At 37.6% G+C, this 23,521-nt stretch overlaps 1 protein-coding gene and 1 pseudogene across 2 annotated transcripts in view; one reads left to right on the top strand and one right to left on the bottom strand.

The window, feature by feature from the left end:
• The first annotated feature begins 529 nt into the window (after window positions 1–529).
• The window catches only part of HACD4 (3-hydroxyacyl-CoA dehydratase 4), a 49,104-nt gene continuing 26,112 nt past the window's right edge, over window positions 530–23,521 (top strand). Inside the window, exons 1-4 of one of the 2 annotated variants that reach the window (XM_069088085.1) lie at window positions 538–684; window positions 1,524–1,633; window positions 6,002–6,105; window positions 9,181–9,308. In XM_069088085.1, coding sequence (XP_068944186.1) covers window positions 6,009–6,105; window positions 9,181–9,308 — 225 coding nt within the window. In that variant the 5' untranslated portion in view covers window positions 538–684; window positions 1,524–1,633; window positions 6,002–6,008. Of the gene's footprint in view, window positions 685–1,523; window positions 1,634–6,001; window positions 6,106–9,180; window positions 9,309–23,521 lie in introns of both variants that reach the window. The other variant, XM_069088084.1, reaches the window with a different exon arrangement.
• LOC138161298 (high mobility group protein B3 pseudogene) lies at window positions 2,359–3,824 on the bottom strand (annotated as a pseudogene).

Here is a 23,521-nt window from a genome sequence, read left to right as displayed (position 1 = left end):
TCCCAGATTCCAGAGAAAAGTTGGGATCTCTCTCAACTTTAGAACTTTGGATGGGCTAATTGATCACAAGGAATATTCTCAGTTCCTGTAAAATGCACTGAGTTCCTCAGAGAAAATAATTACATAACATCACCATTTACAATCCAGAATCCCAGAGCAATGAGGGATTTGGGATGTGGAGCCATTGCACGTCCTGATGCAGGGGACCCATACATGGGATGATAGATTTAGTCCTAGAAGGGACTTTGGAGGTTCCTTTACACATGATTTCTCAAAACATTAGACTAAAGAGCCAACTTCTCTGAAGAGTGGGGAGGGAGGGGGAAATGCCAAACTCCACAAAACTCTGGCTAAAATTCCAGCTGGTGGGAGGTCTGGGGTGCAGCGGAAAGAAAATGAAAAGACTCTTCCTTAAAGGGCTGGGAGGAGGGGAAGGTAGAGAGGCTAAAGGCAGCCACAAATTACTAGAGGGTTCCCGGAGGCGCTGGAAGTAAGGGAGTGTAGAAAGAGAAAAGGCTGGAAGCCCCAGGGCAGGGGCGGGGTCACGGATCAGCCCTAGACGCTCCACCTCTTCCCCTACACTGGACTCCTCTGCTCCGCGGAGGAAGGAGCAGAGCCAACAGAGCCCGAGGCGGTGACAGCTCGACCCTGAGCTGCACAGATCCCTGGTGCTGGGTGCAACAGGTCTGGCTTCGGGGGCTTGGGAGAGGGTAGGGGAGAAGCCTGGGGGGAAGGGGAGGAGAAAAGAGGACGGGGCAAGGCAAGACAAGGCAGGACAGGGAGTGGTGGGGCGGAGCTGGCTGGGCTGAGCTAGCTGAGGTAAAACAGTGGAAGCCACTTGTGTGGAGTCCCCAAATTATTGGTAGTCTTCTCATGAGCAATATAGCTTGGAAAGAGAGGGCATGAGAGAAAGGAAGGAAATCTAAGGGTGAGTTGAAGCAGACAAAAACAGGCGTAAAGCACAGACTTTAAACTGGCATCTTGGATCAGGATAAGTTGCCAAGATGCTTCCTGCCTCTTGACAATTCCAAAAGCTATCATCCATACCCCTCGCCAACCCGCCATTCTCATTATTCTCCAGGTTGGGCTTTCTCCAGCCTTTCTGTTCTTTCATGCCAAGAAATCTAGAGGCAGTTGTGGTCCTGGGAATGAGGGGCTGGGGGGGGGAGGAGGGATGAGGAATTGAGGCTTTTCACAGAATACGTTGTTGCGGGGGCTAGCAGAGAATGTGAGATTTTTCATAAAGAATGGCCTTTAGGCTTAGTCACTGTGTCATCATCTGTAGGGGGTCAGGCGAAGGTTTGGAGCAAGCAAGCCCCTGGTTATCTAGATATCTGCTTTGAAGCTAAATTTCCAATAGAGCCCTTGTTTTCACCCTGGTTGAGATGTCCAGGATAATGGCTCCCAGTTTACACTTATCACCAGATAACCGCTACCACACCATTTAACTTTGTATTCTTATAAGAAATGTCTTAATTATTTCTATCCCATAGCCTATTCTTGATTACCTATATTTCTCATAGTATCATAGATTTAGAGCTGGAAGAGGCCGTGGAGGCCATTTAATCCAACTCTCTCATTTTACACATGAGGAAACTGAGCCCTAAATAATACGATGTCCACGGTCATACAGGTAGGAATCAGAGCTGTGATTCATACCTAGGTCGTTTGATTCCAAACCAAGTAGTTTTCACTGTACCATGCTATCTCTGTGGTACACCTTGAGTTCCAGACTGTGTTTTACTTATGTTTTAGAGTTTTGAGGGAAAGAAGGGAGAGATTTCTGGGTTCTCTACCTTTCTCAATTTATATATGATTAATAAGTGAAAATTTGTTTTCACATCAGTCTTATCAAAACTCCATTGATGCTGGAGAGTAAATACACTAAAAATAAAAATTAAATAAATAAAATTAAAATGTAGTACATTCCAAAGACATGTGTGTATGTGTAGTTTATGTGTATGTGTATATATGGTTATTGTGTTTTCCACTGTTGAAAGATAATCAGTACTCCTTTTCGTTTCCATGTGTAATCAATAGTTCATACTAAAAGGGACCTTAGAAAACCTTCACCCTCTCATTATATAGATGAGAAAAGATTCAATGAGTTACCTAAGGTCACACAGATAGCAAAGAGCAGATCTGGGAACTTTATTCAATTTATCTTTTTTTTTTTTAATTAGTGCCTTTTGTTTCTTTTTTTTAACGTTTATAATATTTTTTATTTTAAATGTGATTTTATATCAGCTGATCTCCAAGATGATTTTCTAGTCTACTAAAAATCTTACATTAAGCTAGTAAATGGTTTTGATGTTTCTGTAAAAAATTATCGTCAAATGTCAATCTTGTAAAAAACAATTAAAAATGTTAATATTGCTTATTTAGTTTGGAAAACATTTTAGCATTCTAAACATACAAAAAAACCCCAACAAAATGTTCCAAGTATTAGGTACAGAATGTCAACTTCCATTGCTGCATTGTCCCTTTAGTTTTTAAAAAAAAGTTTCCATTTTAAAAAGACAGCATTTAACAACCACAATCAAAAAACATTTTTCATGTCAGCTGAAACCCTACCCCTTGCCATATCTAAGAACGGCAGCAGACTGCTATTTCACTATATACAAAATGACAGCTTTAAGCTAGATGGACAATCATTGTATAAAGCTACTCTAACAGTGCATGCTTTGGGCCATGGCAGCTGATGAAAGATCCAAATTAATTTCCCCTTTCTAAGGTGTCATAATCCAAATATTTATGAGAAACATTTTTCTAGTACATATAAACACACACACATACAGTATATGTATTTGTGTATGTGCTTACATGTGGGTATATGTTTATATGGATGTGTGGAGATATTTATATGCCTCCTCCCCTTCAGATATACAGAGTGTAAGTTTACAACCTAGGATTTCTAACCAATAACCAAAATTATCACACAGAAAAGCCTGTAACTTTTTCAAATGTTTTGTTATAGCAACAGCAAAGTGCACAGAGAGGGGAAAACACTAAATTTCCTTTTCATTTTAAAAATGTTTGGAAATATATACAACTCTGATAAAGTTTCAAGGTGCTCATAACACCTATATCTATGACACATAAACCAGGTAAAATCTCTAGAGCACCTGTTTCCAGTTTTAAAAGTTAAATTCTACAAATGCAGTAGACACTGTATCAGTAAAGGTGCTTTAGTGTTTCCCCAACTCTATGGCATTTAAGACAAGTAATATAGTTTTATTCATCATCATCTTCCTCCTCTTCCTCCTCTTCTTCCTCCTCTACCTTTTTCTGGGAAGATTTCACTGTTCCCTTTGCACTATCAAACTTTCCTTTGGACTTATAATCAGCAACATCCTTTTCATACTTTTCCTTCAGTTTTGCTGCCTTGTTGTATGGCTGCTTTTCATTATCACTCACATTATTCCACATCTCACCAAGTTTTTTTTTGCTACATCCCCAATAGATATCCCAGGGTTTGTAGATTTTATCTCGGGGAGAAATTCTGAACAGAATAGGAAGAAGCCAGATGGGGGCCATTTGGGAGCATTAGGATCCTTTTTTTTTTCCTTCTTTAGCTGGCCCATAATCCTTCATCTCCCTGTCATACCTCAACTTATCAGCCTTTGCCATTTCATCAAACTTTGATTTTTCCTTTCCAGACATATTCTTCCATCTTTCTGAACACTTCTTTGAAAATTCTGCAAAATTGACAGAAACTTCAGGATTTTTTTCTTATGTTCCTCACGGCATGTTTGTACAAAAAAGGCATAAGCAGCCATTTTGCCTTTTGGTTTCTTTGGGTCACCTTTAGCCATCTCTACTGTGTAACTATTGTTTGCTAGTCTCATGCTTTTTGTTTCTATGTCTGTTTCTGAATATGTCTCTTTACCCTTCAATCCATTGTAAAAGAAAAAAAGATTTTAAAAGAGGAAAAGAAGTAATTCAACAAACCTAACAACACTCAACTGTGTTTGAGAGTATATATATATATACATTTTCTTTCATGTCTTCATATCAGAGCTATAAACCATAGCTATAACTCACTAGTTATTTATATAACTCAATACTTACCGGTCTGGGAATGGTTCCAACAGGTATTTATTTGCCAAATCTTCATAGCATGAGTCTTAATGTCCCTGTTTAGTTGTAACAATTTTAGAAAATGTTTTTGTTTTGTTAAGTTTTCAGTGAACTGCAAGAGTAGACATTTATCAGGTATTATGAAATAATGTCGCAACGTTCTTTAACTACTTGTGTTGAAACAAAACCCAAGCTATTAGTAGGTAGTTAAGAAATATTATTCTTGCTACTACTACTATTAACCACAACAACAAAAGTATAAACTCATAGAATCAGAACTAGAAGGTACCTAGAGGCCATCTAGTCCAACTCCCTCATTCTACAGATGAAAAACTGAGGCCCAAAGAGCATACATGATTTGTCCAAAATAATACAAGTTGTATGTTGCAGAGCCAGGAATTAAATCCAGGTCATCTGACTCCAAATCCTTTGCTCTTTGCATTGTTCCATACTATAGCTTTCTTCAGGAGATGTATGATGGTTCAAAAGAGACTAATCTCATAATTCCCTTAGAAAAAAAGGAAATTAATGAAGACTGCATATTGCCAACAACAACAACAATAATAGAACAACAATATGAACAACATAATAGTACTGCATGTTAGGAATTCCTTCAAAAAGTGGTGTGATATTTGGAGTAACAAAGTGAAAGGTAGATTCAGGATTATTTTTCAAATGAATGCTCTTCTTTTGAGTGGCAAAAAGAAATATCCCTCTAGGACAATTATTTTGTAGTATTTGTGGGATGGGATGAGCAGGATTTTTCAGCCAATCCTTTTTGTTCTTTCTTTACTACTGTCTACTACTATAGTATAAAAACCTACCTTTTCGTCTGTTATATAATCTAACTCTATCAATATTCATGGATTTTTTTTATTTTAAAAAAAGTAAGATTCTCATATAATTTTTAAAAAATGTTTACCTTTTCATCATATAGGATTCCTGATATGAATGGAAGTTATATCAAAGGACCTGTAATTTTCTTTTCTTTTCTTTCTTTTAGCCCTGAGCCCCCAGTTGGCATCTTAACTCTAGCAAAATACCTACACACTAGCTCCCATTTTTCTCTTTCCTGGGAATATTTCCCCCTCAATTGCTTTCTTTTCCCAGTTAATACACTTGGACTCATTTAGGCTTGTAGTTAACATTGTTTGTAAAGATATAATAAACATTTAAAACAAATAAAAGTAAACAAACTTTCTGGTCCCCATAACAAAAAGGAAGTAGCCTTTCTAGAACCCTGGCTGGTTTTCTATTGCTGTTCATGAGGCCCTTCTTCCTCTGGCCTCAGCTACAATTGTGGACTGGACTATTGCTTTGTTCTTTCAGAAAGAACAAGGATAGGTTTCTGCTCCACTGGTACTTTAGTTCTAAGACGTCCCATCTCCCAGGCAAGAAGCTAGAGAGACCCAAGAAATCCCTTTAAGACAATGCTCTTTAGGCTTAACTTTCATTCAGCAGCCCTTCTGAGTTCCCTAGTGAATGACCTAATTCTAACTCCTGGTGATTTGTTAGCACATTAACCAAATCTTCATCACTGCAGACTAGGTCAAAACTTGGCAATGATGATACAAACTTCAAACCTAGTCTGGAGTTCAAGATTACCCAGTGTTAACTTTAAGGCTCTCCTATTAGTCCAGGTAAATGAGTGAACAGGGCAAAGTCAGTCTATACCCAGAGCTTAAGTTCATTATTTCTACTTGTAATTCAGGTGCTTTAATGGTCTTTTTACATGAAAATGAGTTACTCAAAGTCTTATCTTTTGCCTGGTGAAAAAGAGTCTACTCAAAAATTTTAGATGGTTTATGAAGTGCAAATTGATCCACTCAATACTGAAAGGGTCAAACTCTTATGCTTTTTCTTCTCTCTTTTGGTCATTTTTCCAAATAGAAATTTTAATTAAATTTCTCTGCGTTCACAGGTATAGGATGAACACCTACCTTTTCATTTATTATTTAATCCAGTTCTGTGGACACTCATGGATATTTACAAATATGACAGTCAGATTTTTTTCTTTTGGGAAAGGTAAGATCTCTAGATTTTTTTTAAATATTTACCCTTTTCACATGTTCAGACCACACATTTTTCATTTCTGTGTTCCTCACCTTTTACCCTTAAATTTCTTTCACAAGCTATTATCAGTTATTATACTTTTTCCTCAAGTCAAACTTTTTTTATTTTTTTTTTATTTTTATTTTATATTAAAATGTCCATCAAGTTCTAGTCCTTTATGAATCTTCCTCTTAATCAGGGAATCTGCCAGCATAAAATCAAGACACTTAAGTTGTATAGTAGATAGAGTGATGGACTTGGAGTCAGAAAGACCTCAAATCCAGACTCAGACGTGTACTAAACTATGTGACCCTGGACTAACTTAGTTGCTTAATCTCTGCCTCAACTGTAAAATGAGAATAATAATAGCACTTACCTTCCAGGGTTGTTGTGAGATCAAATGAGATAATAATTATAAAGTGCTTGACACAGTGCCAGGCACATAGGAATAGGTAGTTATTATAATGAAAACCATATAGTAGGCTTTCTATCCAGCAGCCCTTTTATTGACAGAATTAGAAAGAACCTTAAAAAATATCTAGTCCCAACCCCTGAGGGGAAAAGGGGAAGGGAATAATTGTTTAAATCCTCATTGTACAAATGAGGCTTAGGCTTAGAGGAGTTATAATTTTATCATCATAGCTCACATTCATATTACATTTACAAAAGGCTTTTCGTATACTCTCATTTAACAACAACAATAATAGTAGTAGCTAGAATTTACATAGCACTTTATATATCTCAGTTGATCCTCACAAAAACCCTATAAGGTCAGTTCTGTTATCATTCACATTTTGCAGATGAGGAATCCGAACCTGATAAAGATTAAATGACTTGTCTAGGGTCACACAGTTCGAAGTATCTAAGGCAGGATTTGAACTCAGATCTCCCTGATTCCCATCCAGTGCTCTCCCAAAGTGGGCAATACTGCCCCCTTGGGGGGTACTGGAATGATGCAGGGGGAGGGGGTGGACTGTGGTAGCCTTGAGTGCAATTGGGGGAGGTATTGAATAAAAATAAGGGGGTGGTTGAAACAAGAAAAGGAGAAGATAAAAAAATTTTGAAAAACCATTCATACATGTTTCATCTGTTGTATAAGAGTTAAAGTTGTAGTGATTATATTATTTTTCAAATAAACACACAAAATGCAAGTTATAACCAATCAAGTTATAACCTGCCAACAGGTCTGAACAAGCATGTGTTGGCAGGCAAGTGTGTCACACCTTGTTGGGAAGTCCAACTTATATCAGCAGGAATATGTGCATGTAATGACTTGTTTACAATATGATACCATATGGTTATATAATACCACATGGTTATATGATTTTGTCATCAAAATTTTAATGCAGGAAAAGATCCCATAAATTTACAATAAATTATTAAATGTAAGATGCATTATTTTAAAAAAAATTTAAATGACACAATTAAAAAAAAAAGTTTAAGGGTTACAGAAAGTAGGTTTCCAGGGGGACGCTGAATAATTTTTTATAAGGAGGCAGTAGGCCAAATAAATTTGACAACCTTTGATCTAGCTTAAGAGGTCATAGTATACCTATTTTACAGATGAAGGAACTGATATTCAAAGAGTTTAAGTGATTTGTCCACATAACCCATGGCACAGACAGTACTAGAACTCAAGTTTCCTCCTTTCAAGTTTCTACTACATCCAATATCTTACCATTCTTTTTTGGGTTAAAACTAAGTTAAAATAAGAGCTAACTATATATGGATATAATTTTGGATTTATGGCTGACTTCCTGTCTCTTTTTGGAGAACTCAGTTCTAACTAAGTATTATTAATTATGCATACTCAAGCACATCATTAATGAACCAGAGCTTTCAGATCTAACTTATTTCCTAAAATTATGTATAAATATGTCAAGCAACCAGAAACAGTGCCCTCTATACCCTCAGATTCTGAAAGACTTGCTGCCCACTCTTAAGGCCTTGGTTTGGTCCTTAGTAGCAAATTCTCCCTGGAAAAATGATTTATTATTTGTGGGTAATGTATTATGATGACTAATCACACAAACACACTTCAATCATTAATGCTAACAAATAGACTTTCCTAAAAAGCAAAGACACTAGTTTTTGGCAACATTTCAGGTCTTTAAAAATGGATAATTTAATGACTACAATAGTTAAACTTCATTTTGGGCTCCACATGGTAAATGCTGGTATAGTTCACAACCCCATGATAATCTTGAGGTTGTATAGTTATCTATAAATAAGCATTTATAGTGCACGTCTGCTAAAACAGCAACAGTAACAGAGAGAACCCTAACTAGTGATAAGGGATATCTCTAGGTCTCAGTTTCTTCGTCTTTAAAATGTGTATAAACATACTTATCTTGCCCTTTCAGAGAATTTTGAGTGAAAATGCTTTCTATACTTTAGAGAAATTAGAATTATTATTTACAAAATATAAAAATGAAGAATAAGAAATGCTAAGTGCACAAAGCTCTCTAGTCATTTTTTTTCCCTTAGGAATTCTTAAGTTGTTTCAAAATTTTGAATAGGCAGAGTTTTAATTCTGAAATATTCTCTATCCCTATAAAATGATAATAATAATATTTTAAAATTACAATAGTGATGCTGATTGTTAACGTTAATAATAATCCTGTAGCTAATGTTTATGTGGCACTTTAAGGTTTGCAAAATATTATCTCATTTTATCCTTACAACAACTATTTTGATAAGGAAACTGGGGTACACAGGGATTAAGTGACTTGCCCAGGTCATATAAATAATAAACGTCTGAGGCAGGATTTGAACTCAGGCCTTCTTGATTAAAGGCCCAGTGTTCTATGTACTGTCCCACATAGCTGCCTACTGTTACAACATGTAAAAAATATCTACTAGAGGATCTGTTGGAACTTGTAATTCAAGAGCTCCAGAATACTTTTCTTCAACATTGAGACCTCACAGAGTCAGCCTTACTTGACGAATAGCCAGTAAAAATACTTTCCTAAAAGTTTCATAGATTTACATTTTAGTATCATGTTTTACTCTAATTTTTAGTAACTATGTTTTTCATTCTGGGGACAGATTCTATGGTAGACACTTTCTATGCTATTGGACTTGTGATGCGCCTTTGTCAGTCCCTTTCTCTTTTGGAGCTGGTGCACATATATGTGGGGATTGAATCAGATCGGCTTTTGCCCAGGTTTCTTCAGGTAAGTTTTAATTCAATCTTTAAAGAATTTAGAGGAAATCTGTTTCAGATTATGAACTTCTGCTATTGCAATTGTTGGAAAAAAATCAATCACTACCTTAAGTCACTGCTAACTGGAATTAATTCCATATTGTCAGATCAGCAAACATGTATTAAGAGCCTACTATATACCTAGTACTGTGCTAAGTACTGGGGAGGCAAAGAAAGGCAGAGATGGTCTCTGACCTCAGGGAAACTCACAGTCTTATGGAGGAAGATAACATGCAAATGATAATTTACAAACAAGATACATAGAAGATAAATTGGAGATAATAGTGGAGGGAAGGTGCCAGCATTAAGGAGGATTATACAAGGTACGCTCGATTATATATGGGACCTGAAGGAAGCCAGAAATGAAGATGAAGAGAATTCAAGGTATGGTGGACACCCAGTGGAAACACTCAGATGAATCGTCTTACTCAAGAAGTAGCAAGGAGGCCGGTGTGCTGGAGTGAAGAGTACCTGGAAGGTACTAAGGTATGAAGAGATTGGAAAGGTAGGAAAGGACCAGGTTATGAAGGGTCTTAAAAGCCAAACAAAGGGTTTTGTAATTGATCTTGGAGGTAACAGAAAGCCACTGGAATTAATTGAATGGGAATGGAGAATGATCAGATGCAGACTTCAGGAAGATCTGTTTGTTAGCTGAGTAGGGGATACACTGGAGTGGGAAGAGACTTGAGGCAGGAAGACCAAAAATGGAAGATGTGAGGTGAAGGGGGCCTACGCTTCGGTCAGGGCAGAGTCAGAGAGATACACCTTCATTCTAAAGTAGTGGCTTTTGGCTGCAGTAACCACTGGGACTCTGGTAGAAATCTTAGCTTGTGGGGCGATGGTAGATGTTGCTTTCTGAAAATACTATTGTGTTGATGTATTGACCCTGAGCTGGGGAAAAATGTTAACAACCATTTCCACTATATCTTCTCTATTTCTACCTGCTATATATTCTGAGAACAGAGTACCCTTCTCTGTCACCATACCACCCCTTCCTCAATGAAGTAATAGGCTTTCAGGGCTGAATGGAGCTGTCATAGAGAAGTGTTAGCTTTGGATAATGGAAATACAGCTGGAACCAGAGAGGTCATATCCCTTCCACATCACAACTTTCCACATTGCTGTTTCGATATATCATGGGTTGGCATAAGAAATAGGGGCGGCCAGGTAGCACAGCGAGTAAGAGCACCGGCTCCAGTGTTGGGATGACCTGGATCAAATCCGGGCTCAGATACTCAGCACCACACCCAGAAATAACTGGCCGTGTAACCTTGAGCAAGTTACTTAACCCTGATTGCTTTTAAAAAAAAAAGAATGGTAAATGGGAATTTGGGGGAAGTATTGTAGAATTCACAGTATTTTATACTGCATATAGCCTATGATCAAATATCTAAACCAAATTTCACAATAAGGTACTGTAAAAACTCCATAAAAGAAAAAGAAAAAATTCAGACTCTTTCTCTTGCATGAAGGGAAGACCAAAAAATTTCACACTGATTTTCCAGATCATGGAGGTACATGTCCCTAACCCCTATGATGTAGAAGGGTTACTGTAGTTCAAATTTCTCTTTTTACAGAAAAGCTGAGAGAGGTGAAATGAATCTCAGCAATATTATTGTTAGAGACCAAGTATCACAAACATGATTATTGCCCCATTTTGGCATGGACAGGAGGGGAAAAAATTGAATGGTAGTGTTTTCACGGAGAAGGAAGGAGACTGGAAAGAAATGTGAATGTATGCATATAAATATGATTAAAACTAATTTGAAAACTAACTTAGAGATTACCCTGGGAGAGGAATGAAGGGTAGAGATAGTGGATAGGAACAGAGACTGTATCTGTGACTTCATTAGTATAAAGAACTTCTAGTTGAAGAAATTTCCTCTACCAGTATAGGTAGTCATCTCTGACATCTATAGTCTTTGAGCAGTGAGAGATTAAGTGACCTTGCTGAGAGTCCCACAGTCAGTATGGAGTAGTGATAATAATGTTTTTAAACAAAAGGAATAGGAAAAGGAGGAGGAAGAGGAAAAGGAGAAGAAGGAAGGAAGAAAGGAGGGAAGGAAGGAGGGAAGGAAAGAAGGAAGGAAGGAAAGAAGGAAGGAAGGAAGGAAGAAAGGAGGAAGGAAGGAAGGAAGGAAGGAAGGAAGGAAGAGAAAGAAAAGTGTCAGTGAAACATTTCTAAAAATAGACAAAAAGAAGGAAATATAGAAGGTAAGTCAGACTAGAATAGCAGTGTGGGTACTACAGAGTTTAATTTAATACATACTTAAAAAAAGCAAATTGTATGTGATGGAAATTCATACTTTCATATGAAATCATAATTTCTTTGGATATGGAAATTTTAATGTTTAATATTTGTCAAGTTCTTGATTTAAACAATTTTCAACTGACCAAAAAAAAAAAAACCAACAAACAGATTTTGAGAGTTTACTAGGCTGGGGGAAAGAGGGAATCAAAACATCTCAGAATTCAAGTCAGCAATAAATCATTGCAGAATAGGTATAGAGTTTTTGCATATGAGTATCATTTGTGATATCTAAATATTCCTGACAAATTATCAAAGGATTGGAAGCCATAAAAACTAATAACATCCTAAAGAGGTTATGACACTTTTTCATTTCTAATCTGTGAAAATTTAATTTTAGAGATCTGCAGAAATGATGTTTTCTATGACTAATGCATTTCAACTGTTGACATGTAGGACTAGAAGTACAAAACAAATATTACCTCAATGTCAAGTACGACTGTCCCAGAAGCTGATTCCAAGAAATATTCTTTAGCTAAGTCGAATTCAGATGGGGGGGGGGTTCTTGAATCTATTTCCTTAAAAAAATTGTAATTGATATGGATCTGACACAAGAGAATGATATTTTATAAAATTTCATTTTGCTAGGGTTATGACTATCAGGTCTCTTTTGCTCTGAAAAAGAGAAAAAGTACAAAGAATGCCTTCATAATGATGGTGAACATGTTATTTAAGAGGCAGTTATTCTATGTACTTGCCTCATTTGGTGGTAGGGAAAAGGAAGAAATATTATTATAATACCACATAATGATATACCATATTTTAACTATTTTCTATGGCTTAGTTTTTTGGCAATGTAGTAGAATAATTATGTTATATTGGTTTCAGAGTAAAATAGCATTTAAAAAATTCAATAAATGTCTATATTATGGGTCATGTGTATGTTAAGAATATACCTCCTGTCCTTAAATTGCTAAGTTTCATTATATTCTCCTGTACTCAATTTTTACATTTAGGCTCTTTGGTTCTTTTTTTGTTTGCTTTGTTTTTTCCTAAGAGTTCAACTTTTCCATTACTACCTAGATAAGTGTTGGGGATAATATAGTTATCAATGCTATGCTGTTTGCCAACCACTTTTTAAAATTTCAACATCTTACTAATATTTGGGGAGGGCAGTGTTGGTCAGGCAGTCAATAAGCATTTATTTTTCACCTACTGTGTGCTAGGCAGGGATGGGGAACCTGAGGCCTTGAGGCCACATGTGACCTTCTAGGTCCTTGGGTGCAGTCTTTTGACTGAGTCCAAGTTTGACTGGACATATCCTTTTACTAAAGAGATTTGTTCTGTGAAGTTTAGAGTCAGTCCAAGGACTGCCCTTGAGCACCTCCAGGGCCATGTGTGCAGGTTCTGCACTCTTGTAGGGGACAAGAAGAAGGACAAAAGCCAGCCCTTCCCCTCCACGAATTCACAATCGAATGGGTGAAGTAATAGAGTAGATGAGGGAAGGGAAAAACCAGGTGTTGTCTTCGAGTTGGGGGGAAAGAACATTTTCTGTATGATTATTTGTGATAATAATGAATTTGTAATGTTTTTGAATGGGTAAATTGCTATTTACATGCTATTACACATGCTATTTCATTTGCTTCCCACAACCCCCCTGTAAAGTAGTTGCTATTACTATTTGCATTTTACAGATACAGAAAATGAAGCTGGCAGAGATTTAGGGTCCTGGACAAGGTCACAAAGCTACCAAGTCGGAAATAGGATTTGAATTCAGGTCTTGCTGACTCCAAATCCAATGCTCTATAGACTGTGCTGTCTAACTTCCTGGGCAGAATATTTAATCTTTGGAAGTTTTTTTTTTTTTTAAAGCAATTGGGATTAAGTAACTTGCTCAAGGTTACACGGCCAGGTGTTTCTGGGTGGGTGCTAACTGTCTGAGCCCAGATTCGATCCCAAAGGTCATCCCAACACTGGGGCCGGTGCTCTTACTCACTGTTCTGCCTGGCTGCCCCCTTAATCTTTGGAAGTTCTAAAGTTGACAGGAGGCATGGCTAAGATTTTGCCTTTTCTGGGTGGCTAGGTGGCCCAGTGACTAGAGCACCAGCCCTGGAGTCAGGAGGACTTGAGTTCAAATCCAGCCTCAGACAATTAACACAAAACTAGCCGTGTGACCTTATGCAAATCATTTAACCCCAACTTCCCTACCTTCCCCCCTCCAAAAAAACAACAAAAAAAGATTTTGCCTTTTCTTACCCCTTTATTCACATAATTCTTTCCATATGTATTTTTTTTTTAAGCAGAATGAAATAGGATCTGGAGAAAACTTCAAAAAAATTATGATTTTCTGTCAAAGTTTCCTTCTCTTCTATTATTCAAGAGGTATAGTTGAACAGAAAATTTCTCTATTCCCTGCTCCTATAAATATGTTGAGAATTAAGGCAACACTAGGGCCCCATCCTTTTTTTTAAAAAACAGCAAAATTGTGTAATAGTTCTTAGCTACCCTTATTTCCCATTTCTTTTAAAAGAGGAAAAAAAACTCAGAGCCAATATTGGTTAAGTGTATAAGAGTTAATCATACTTGATTAGAAAATTACATGGGGCTGGTTAATTTCAAGTAGTAAGCAAAATGAAGTCATTGTAATTGTTTTTAGTAGTTGGCATTAATTTTTAAATATAAGATAAACTTTTTCTGTCTAGCCTTTGTGAGAACTTGCCAAAAAACCCAAGGTGAGGCATTCTATCTGCAGTGTTTTTATTGTATTTTCTAAGAAGCCAAAGCTGACCCTAGAAATGAAGGCCCCTTTATCATCTGGTTGAGCTGCCAGATGTGGATTTTCTTTCTTTTCTTTCCAAAGGCCTTACTTTATCTGACAGCTGGGGAAAGCCATTATGACTTTCTAAAATTAAACACAATTTAAGTAAGTGTTCTACAGCTTGGTAGAGAAAAAGGGAAACAGCTTAAACTTAGCAGAATAGTCATTGATATATACATATATCTATAATGAGTTTTTTACTTGTAGGGATAAAAGACAGTCATTTGCAAAACAGATTTTTATTTTGTATCTTTTCATGGCTTAAAAATGATTTATAGAAGTAACATAACATATAAGTATTTCACTGGCCTAGGAGTCAGGAAAACTTGGGTCTAAAGCCTTCCTATGGTGCTTCCTTTTTGACCATAGGTAAGTCATTTAACATCTCCTGAGAGCTGCTTTATCTTTAAAATTGAGACAAAAATAATCATAATGATAATAGCATTCATATAGCATCTACTATGTGCCAGACACCATGCAAAGTGCTTTACAAATATTATCTCACAACAACCATGGAAGGTAGGTACTGTTATTTTCCCCCTTTGAGGAGTCTGAGATAATTTGAGGTCAAATGACTTGCCTAGAGTCACATAGCTAGTAAGTGTCTGAGTCTGGATTTGAACTTCGGTCTTCCTCATTCGATGCAGAGTACTTCTATGCACAATATCACCCAGTGGTACTACCTGGACATGTGGTTGGTAGGAGGATCAGATGAGATAATATATATGAAATGTTTGGCAAACTTTAAAGAACTTTGTGATTGTCAGTTGATTCATTTAAATATGTATGATTTAAATCTGTCAATGTAGCATTTCATTTACATATCATTAATATGTTGAAATATAATTATGAATACCCAAATTAACTACAAAGGACACATGAAGGAAGCCACTATCTGTATCCAGAGAAAGAACTGATAAATAGAAGTGTGTATAGAATGGCTAAAGACACACACTCACACACACTCATATATATTTTTGTCTAATGGTAGCCATTTATAGTCTAATGGTAGGAGAGGCAGAGGGAAGATAGAAAAAGAAAGTTAAATGATAACTTTATCATATATTTAAAAGGAATAGAAGTTGTACATAATAGATTTGCAGTTTCATTGCAGTCATCTTTTTTTAAAATTATACTACATTATGGAAATGGTTGTTTTATTCCATAAATTAAAAATTAAATAAAATTTAAAAAAACCCATCAATATATCCCCATTTTACATCATAGTGACATCGAAATAGGCAAGTATCTCACTTCTTCAGATATTTGTGATTTAGCTCCATTGGTCTCCCTCTACTGCTGCAGCTCTTGTGCCTGCTACAACTTAGTAGATCAGGGGTTCTTTACCTAGGTCCCATGAACTTATTCCTTTTGTTTTATTTTATGTTTTTAAAATAATATTCTGGGAAGAGATTGATAGGCTTCACCAAGTTGCCAAAGGGTATGCTGATAAATGTTTAAAAATGGCTCTTTGAAAAAAAAAGTATGCTGGACACACTAAAGTTTAATCTGTATTGTTAACATTTTCTCCACCAATCTCTTAAGTTTAGAAAACCAACAAAACAATGTATCAAGCCCTGATGTGTAGCTTGCTGATTTTCAAGGTGTAGGCACTCACGCTGAAAATTTAACAATCAGCCCTTAAGAGAGAAGATAAGCCAGCTGAGCACACCTCTGGGCCCATGACACACAAAAAAGGTTAAGAACTATTAGAGTAGAGGGTGAGTAGTACAAGTTGTTCGTAGAGATCCTTGCCAAGTCCAAGAAAACTTCACCAACCTTAGATCAACCTGGTGATAAGCCTCTCTGAGCTGAGCCAGACTGATCCTCGGATGAGAGACATACAATTCTTTGCCAGACCTGAGCTCTTGATGCCTTTTCAGGTTGTTAGGAATTGCTGAAGCTTGGTCTCTGCTGACATAGCCTTTAAAAACCCAGGGTTGACCTTCTAGCCCCACTGAGACCTCTGAGTAGGATGTTAATGCTGACTCATTTGTAAGAAAATGTCACATAACTCTGGGCGTGGAACATGCCGGTAATTCCTACTAACCAGAGAGACTGAAGCTGAGGCTAGTGGATCAATTGAGCTTAGAAGTTCTGAACGGTAGTAGAGATAAAGTTTATCTGGTATCTGCTCTAAGTCTAGAATCATTATAGTGAGCCTTTGGGGTCAAGGTGCCGTTAGACTGCCTAAGGAGGAAACAGAACAGGTCAAAGGGTCTGTGCTGATCAGTAGAGGGTTTGGGATGTGAGTGGCCACTGGGCTACTTTTTCAAGCTGGGTAAGATAAGGAAAGAAGGAAAGAAGGAAGGAAGGAAGGAAGGAAGGAAGGAAGGAAGGAAGGAAGGAAGGAAGGAAGGAAGGAAGGAAGGAAGGAAGGAAGGAAGGAACACACTTGGTACTTGATTTATTTAATTGTTAAAATAGAAAGCAAAAAAAAAGTTCAAGAGCAGCAAGTAACCATTAGGAGAAATGTTAAGAAATAAAAATCCAAATGAAAATTTTTAATATCAATTTGCATTTGAATTCTTTAGGAAATATACTTTTCACTTTCTTTGAAAAGGTATGGGACCATAAGTGGAAAGCATTGTATTGTATTGTCAGATTCAGCTGATATATTGCTGTTTTCCTAAACTTTTTTTTCTTTTCTACATTCTTTGTTATGAGACATGATAGGTCATATTTAGAAAGGAAGGCAATATTCTGGAGAACGATTTGGAACTATGCCCAAAGGGCTACAAAACTGTGCATACCATCTGACCTAGTAATACCACTACTAGGTCTGTAATCCAAAGAGATCAAAGAAAAATTAAAAGGATCTATATGTACAAATATATTTATAGCAGCTCTTTTTGTGGTGGCAAAGAACTGGAAATTAAGGGGATGCCCATCATTTGAGGAATGGCTGAACAAATTGTGGTATAAGAATGTAATGGAATGCTATTGTGCTATAAGAAATGATGAGCAGGCAGACTTCAGAAAAACCTGGAAAGATTAGCATGAATTGATGATGCAAAGTAAAGTGAGCAGAACCAGGAGAACATTGTACACAGTAATAGCAATATTATATGATGATCAGCAATGAATGACTTAGTTATTCTCAGCAATACAGTGATCCATGACAGTTCAGAAGGACTTATGATAAAAATTGTTATCCATTTCCATAGAAAGAACTCATGGAATCGGATTGTAGATTGAAGCAAACTTTTTTTATTTCCTTTATTTTTCTTGGGGATTTTTGTCTGTGTTTTCTTTCATAAGATGACTAATATGGAAATATGGTTTGCATAACTGCACATGTGGAACCTAAGTCAAATTGCTTGTCTTCCCAATGAGGAGGGACAGAAGGAGAAATTGGAACTCAAAATTTAAAAACAAATGGTAAAAATTGTTTTTACATGTATTTGGAAAAAATAAAATGTTTTTAAAAAGAAAGGTTATATAAAACTCCAAATATATCAATAATGTTTTTAAAAGATGTGATCTACTGTGAAAATTGTCTGAGAACATAAGACTGTCTGCACCTTTCCCATATTTTCATCAAGGATAGCTTTAATGAAGGTACAGACCATTTTTTATATTAAGTTTCAGTTGCTTCTTTTTCAATTCTTTTGAGAACGCCTCTTGATAAACCTTGAAAATTGATCCCTGAACATTTAAAAATTGTGTTATCTCAGATTTCCTGGTCTAGCCCTAGCCACTCTCTTTTTATTTTTTTTTTTCAAATGCTTTAACTTCTGGTTTACATAATTCATTTCCTCTGGATTTTGAGTTATACATTTTCTCCCCATTTTTCCCCTACCCACCTCCCCAAAATAGTGGTCCCACAGGATATTCTCTCCTCCAATCTGCTCTCTCCTTTATCTTCTCCCATACCCCCTTCGACTTTTCCGGTAGGACATGGTGGATCTCTATGCCCCAGTACTGTATATCTTCTTTCCCAATTACATGTAAAATAGTATTAATAATACTATATATATATATGTGTGTGTGTGTACACATATATTTTTCAAACATTTGATTTTAAAACTTTGAATTATAGATTCATTCCCTTCCTCCCTTGTCACCCACCCTTACTGGGAAGATAAGCAATTCTGTATAGGTTGTATATGTGTAGCTATGCAAAACATTACCACAGTAGGTATATTGTAAAAGACTGACTATATTTCCCTCCCTCCTATCCCACCTCCCACTTGTTCTATTCTCTACTTTGATCCTGTCCTTTTTCAAAAGTGGGTGCTTCCAACTTCCCTCCCCCCGAGCCTGCCCTCCCTTCCATCATCCCCTTAACCCCTACTCTCCTGTAGGGAGAGATAGTGTGTATGTCATTCCCTCCCTGAGCCAAATTCAATGAGAATAAGGTTGACGCATTCCCTTTTGTCTTGCTGTTCTTCCCCTCCATTGTAACCATTTTCCTTTGCCTCTTCTATATGAGATAGTTTACACCATTCTGTATCTCCCCTTCTCCTTTCATTATATTTCTCTCTCACCTCTTAATCTCCCCTTTTAAGTATCATCCCTTCCTATTAAATTGGTCCTGTGCCCTCTATCTATGTATGCCTGTCAATATATATACACATATTCACATATGTATTCATATGCCCATATACCCTCCTATATAGACACACACATATATTTATATTCCCTTCAACTATTTTCATACTGAGAAAAGTTTCATCAGTTACAATTATCATTTTTCCATGTAGGAATGTTAATGTTCAACTTTGATAAGTTCTTTATGATTTCTTTTCCCTGTTTACCTTCTCATGCTTCTCTTGCTTCTTGTATCTGAATGTCAAATTTTCTATTCAACTCTGGTTTTTTCATCAAGAATGCTTGAAAGTCCTCTATTCCACTGAATGACCATATTTTCCTCTGAAACATGATACTCAGTTTTGCTGGATAGGTGATTCTTGGTTTTAATCCCAGCTCCTTTGACCTCTGGAATATCATATTCCAAGCCCTTCAATCCCTCAGTGTAGAAGCTGCCAGATCCTGAGTTATCCTGATTGTGTTTCCACAATATTCAAATTGTTTCTTCCTGGCTGCTTGTAATATTCTCTCCTTGATCTGGGAATTCCGGAACCTGGCTATAATATTCCTAGAAGTTTTCTTTTTGGGATCTTTTTCAGGAGGTGATTGGTGGATTCTTTCAACCTCTATTTTGCCCTCTGGTTCTAAAACATCAGGGCAGTTTTCCTTGAGAATTTCTTGGAGGATGATTTCTAGGTTCTTTCTTTGATCATGGCTTTCAGGTAGTCCAAAAAATTTTAAATTATCTCTCCTGGATCTATTTTCCAGGTCAGTGGTTTTTCCCATGAGATATTTCACATTGCCTTCTATTCTTTTATTTGTTTGGATCTGTTTAACAGCATCTTGATTTCTCATAAAGTCACTAGCTTCTGTTTGTTACAATCTAATTCTGAAGGAATGATTCTCCTCATTGAGCTTTTGAGATTCTTTTTCCATCTGGCAAATTCGGCTTTTTAAGGCATTCTTTTCCTCTTTACCTTTTTGATCCTCTTTTGCCATTTGAGTTAGTCTATTTTTTAAGGTGTTATTTTTCTCAGTCAGGCTGTTGACTCTCATTTCATAATTTTCTTGCATCATTGTCATTTCTCTTCCCAATTTTTCCTCCACTTCTCTTATTTGCTTCTTAAGGTCCTCTATGGCCTGTAACCAGCTCATATTTTCCTTTGAAGCTTTTGGTGCAAGAGTTCTGACTTCACTGTCTTCCTCCTGTTCCATGCTTTGATCCTTTTTGTCCCCAAAATAGGAGTGTAAATTTGGGGTACTCTGTTTATTTTGCTTTCTTTGCCTGCTCATTTTGCCACTCAATCACTTGACCCCTGGGCTTTTTGCCACAGTAGGATTCTGCCACCAGACAGGGGAGCTTCGTACCAAACGCTGGGGTTTTCTCAGCTGCCGAAGGTATTAGTTGGGTGCCCTCTCTGAAGCCTCCACACTCTCTGGCAAGCTGATTGCACACCCCAGGACCTCCACCCTAGACTGCAATCCAGATCCAAGCAGGTTAAAGCAAGAGCGATTACCCTCAGACTGGTCGCTTGGTCCCCCTATACTCTGCAGGCCAAGAGCTGAAGCAGCCATGTGTGGCTGAGGCTGTAAGCACATCAGCCGCTTCTCGCCCTGGGGGCAAAAGCCAATGCACTCCCAACTACTGGATCCCAAAGTCCACACTCCACTGACCTCTCACTTTGTCCTTTGCATCTATGTGTTCATAATTCTGGAAACCACCACAGCTGCTGGTGATCTGAAGTCCCTCCAGCCAGTGGTTGGTCAGAATACCCTGGGGCCCAAACCTCTGGCTTTCCTGGTCTGGACTCGGCTCCCAGAGCACTGTGCTGGCCAATTCCTGCCAGCTTGCTGGACTGTCCTCAGTGGGAGGTTAGCTTCTCTGTGTCATTTTGTGGGTTCTGTAGCTCCAAAGTTTGTTTAGAGTCCCCTTTTAAATGAATTGGGGGAGGTGGAAGTCGGAGCCCTGCAGAAGTCCTGTTTGTACTCGGCCATCTTGACTCTGCCCCCCAACCACCCTTTTGACTTCCAATTTTGCATCTCCAGCTACCCATTAGATATCTTGAATTAATGTCCCATAGACATCTTAAGCTTAACATGTCATCTTTCCACTCAAACCTTCCCCTCTTCCTAACTCCCCTAATACTGTTGATGGCTCCACCAATTCTCTGGGTCACCCAGGCTCAATACCCAGGTATCATCCTTAATTCCTCTCTTTCCTACCTCATATCCAATTAAAAGTGAGGTCCTTTTGTTTGTACTTCCATAAAAATCTCCCCTCACACTGTAACCTCTCTGGTACAGGCCCTCATTACCTCTTTCCTGGACTATTGCAATACTCTATTGTTGGTTTCCCTGGTTCTCTCCCCATTCCAATCCATTCTCTGTTCAGCTGTCAAGTTAATCTTCCTGAAGTCTGATAGCATCATCCCCCTTATTCAGTAAACTCCAATGACTACCTATTGACCCCAGGATCAGATATTTGGCTTTAAAAGCCCTTCATCACCTATCCCCTCCCTACCTTTCTGGTCTTTTTATACCTTACTCCCCTCCAAATATTCTCTAGTCCAGTGGCATTCACATCCTTATTGATCTTCCTGCTCAATACTCCGTCTCCTGATGACCAACGAATGTTTTCACTGGCTGTTCCCCATGCCTGGAATTCTCTCTTCCCTCATCCCAGCCTCCTAGCTTTCTTGACTTCTTTCAAGTCTCAACAGTAGCCCCACCTTCTGCAAGAAGCCTTCCCCAATCTTAGTGCCTTCTCTTTGAGAGTGTTGTTTTATTTAGTTGCTTTTCAGTTGTGTCCAATTCTTCATGGCCCCATTTGGGATTTTCTTGGCAGGGATACTGGAGGTGTTTGCCATTTCCCTCTCCTGCACATTTTATAGATGAGGAACTGAGGTAAACCAGGTTAAGCAACTTACCAGGGTCACAAGATTAGTAAGTGTCTGGTGCCAGATTTGAATTCACAAAGATGAGTCTTCCTAACTCCAAGCCCATTGCTCTATCTGCTGCACCACCTATCCATGCCCACCCCCCAAATAATCCAGTATATATCTTGCTTGTAAATAGTTGTTTGCATGCTGTCTCTCCCATTAGACTATGAACTCCTTGAGAGCAGGAACTGTTTTAGCCTTGCTTTGTATTCCCAGTGCTTAGAAAAGACTTGGCACATAATATGTTCTTAATAATGCTAGATGATTGATTATCTGCAGGAGGGATTCCTTCTGCATGTGATTGTTTTAGATTATTCAAACACTGATTTGTCTTCTTGGTTATATATAATTGCCACTTCCTCAAATAGTACATTTGATAATCAGGTTTTCAAATCCAAATGCAATGTTTTGAGCTATCATCCTTCATGAGAAACCCTAGTAGGTCTATTTCATTTCATATCTACTTGTGATCCTTCTGTTTCATCTACAAATTCTCTTAGGATAATCTAGTTTAACTGGGTCTCCTGCCAAGCTCTCTGCAGGCTTGTTTCCCTCTCATCTGCTTTTCATTGTTCGCTTATTGGTGAGGTGGTACTGCACTTAATCTTCCATCTTTTTCCTCCATAATGTTTTGAAAATATCTTGCACTCTCAGTAATTGTTGCCTGGGGCTGCCATGTTTCTTTGCTAATTTAATTTAATAAGGAAATCAAGCATTTACTAGCTGAAACAGGTCCTGGGTCCTTTCTGCTTCCTTTTTGTGATAATTGTTTTGTGTCAGTTAAAATTATGATTTGGTGAGATTTATGTTGCCTTTTCTTTTGTCCATTTCCATTTTTTTTTACTTAATTTATTTAAATACTTCAGGTTAAACTCTACTTCCTCTCATCTTTGTCTGTTCCCCTCCAATTTGTCTCTTGTTTTCATCTTGTTCTGACCAATCAGTGATTACAAACAGAGGTGTGTGATTATGACATGACTACCACATCAGTAACCAGTCATTTCCTCTTGGTTAATATATGGCTAATATCATTTGTCATATTCTTATTAAGTGCCCACCACAAAATGTATTTGATGTGCAGGTGTTGGCTTTTGAATACTCTGTAAACCCTTACCCCCCCTTTTTAATCACAAACCATAGTTTACAATATAAATAACATGGAGTCTGAGGGATCATAGAATCTAACACTTTAAGGGATCTTCGGGATTATATCCTTATTTTACAGATGAAGATACTGAGGACAAGAGAAATTATTTTGCCCCAAGTCACACAAATAAAAAATGTAACAGAACTAGAATTTGGATATAGGCCTTTTGCCTAAATCAGGGCTATTTTTATCCTCTTCTCTCCCTCCCTACCCAAAGAACCAACCCTCATCATCACTTATCCAAAAGGAAGATCTAGCTTTTCAAATCTCTAGGACCCATCCTCCCCAACAGGTCCCTGAGGGATCCCACCTCTGGGCAGGGTTTAGAACTCAGAGGGAGTAGAACCTCATTAAGCTGGTTAGAGACCCGAGTTCTCATTGTGGGATAAAATCCATCTTTTAGCCTTGGCTTCAGAAGAGGACCCATGCACCTTCAGTGCTAGAACCAATTTGTCTTCTTTATGCCCTGTGTAAGACACTGTCCTTCCTTCTCCTCTTA

The sequence above is a fragment of the Petaurus breviceps genome, unplaced genomic scaffold (genome assembly GCF_028583685.1).
Source record: "Petaurus breviceps papuanus isolate PSGF00001 unplaced genomic scaffold, PetGlider_PUasm1.0 184, whole genome shotgun sequence".
NCBI classification, from domain to species: Eukaryota; Metazoa; Chordata; class Mammalia; order Diprotodontia; family Petauridae; genus Petaurus; species Petaurus breviceps.
Note: the sequence above shows the minus strand (reverse complement) of the source record. Positions and strands in the feature narration are given on the sequence as shown.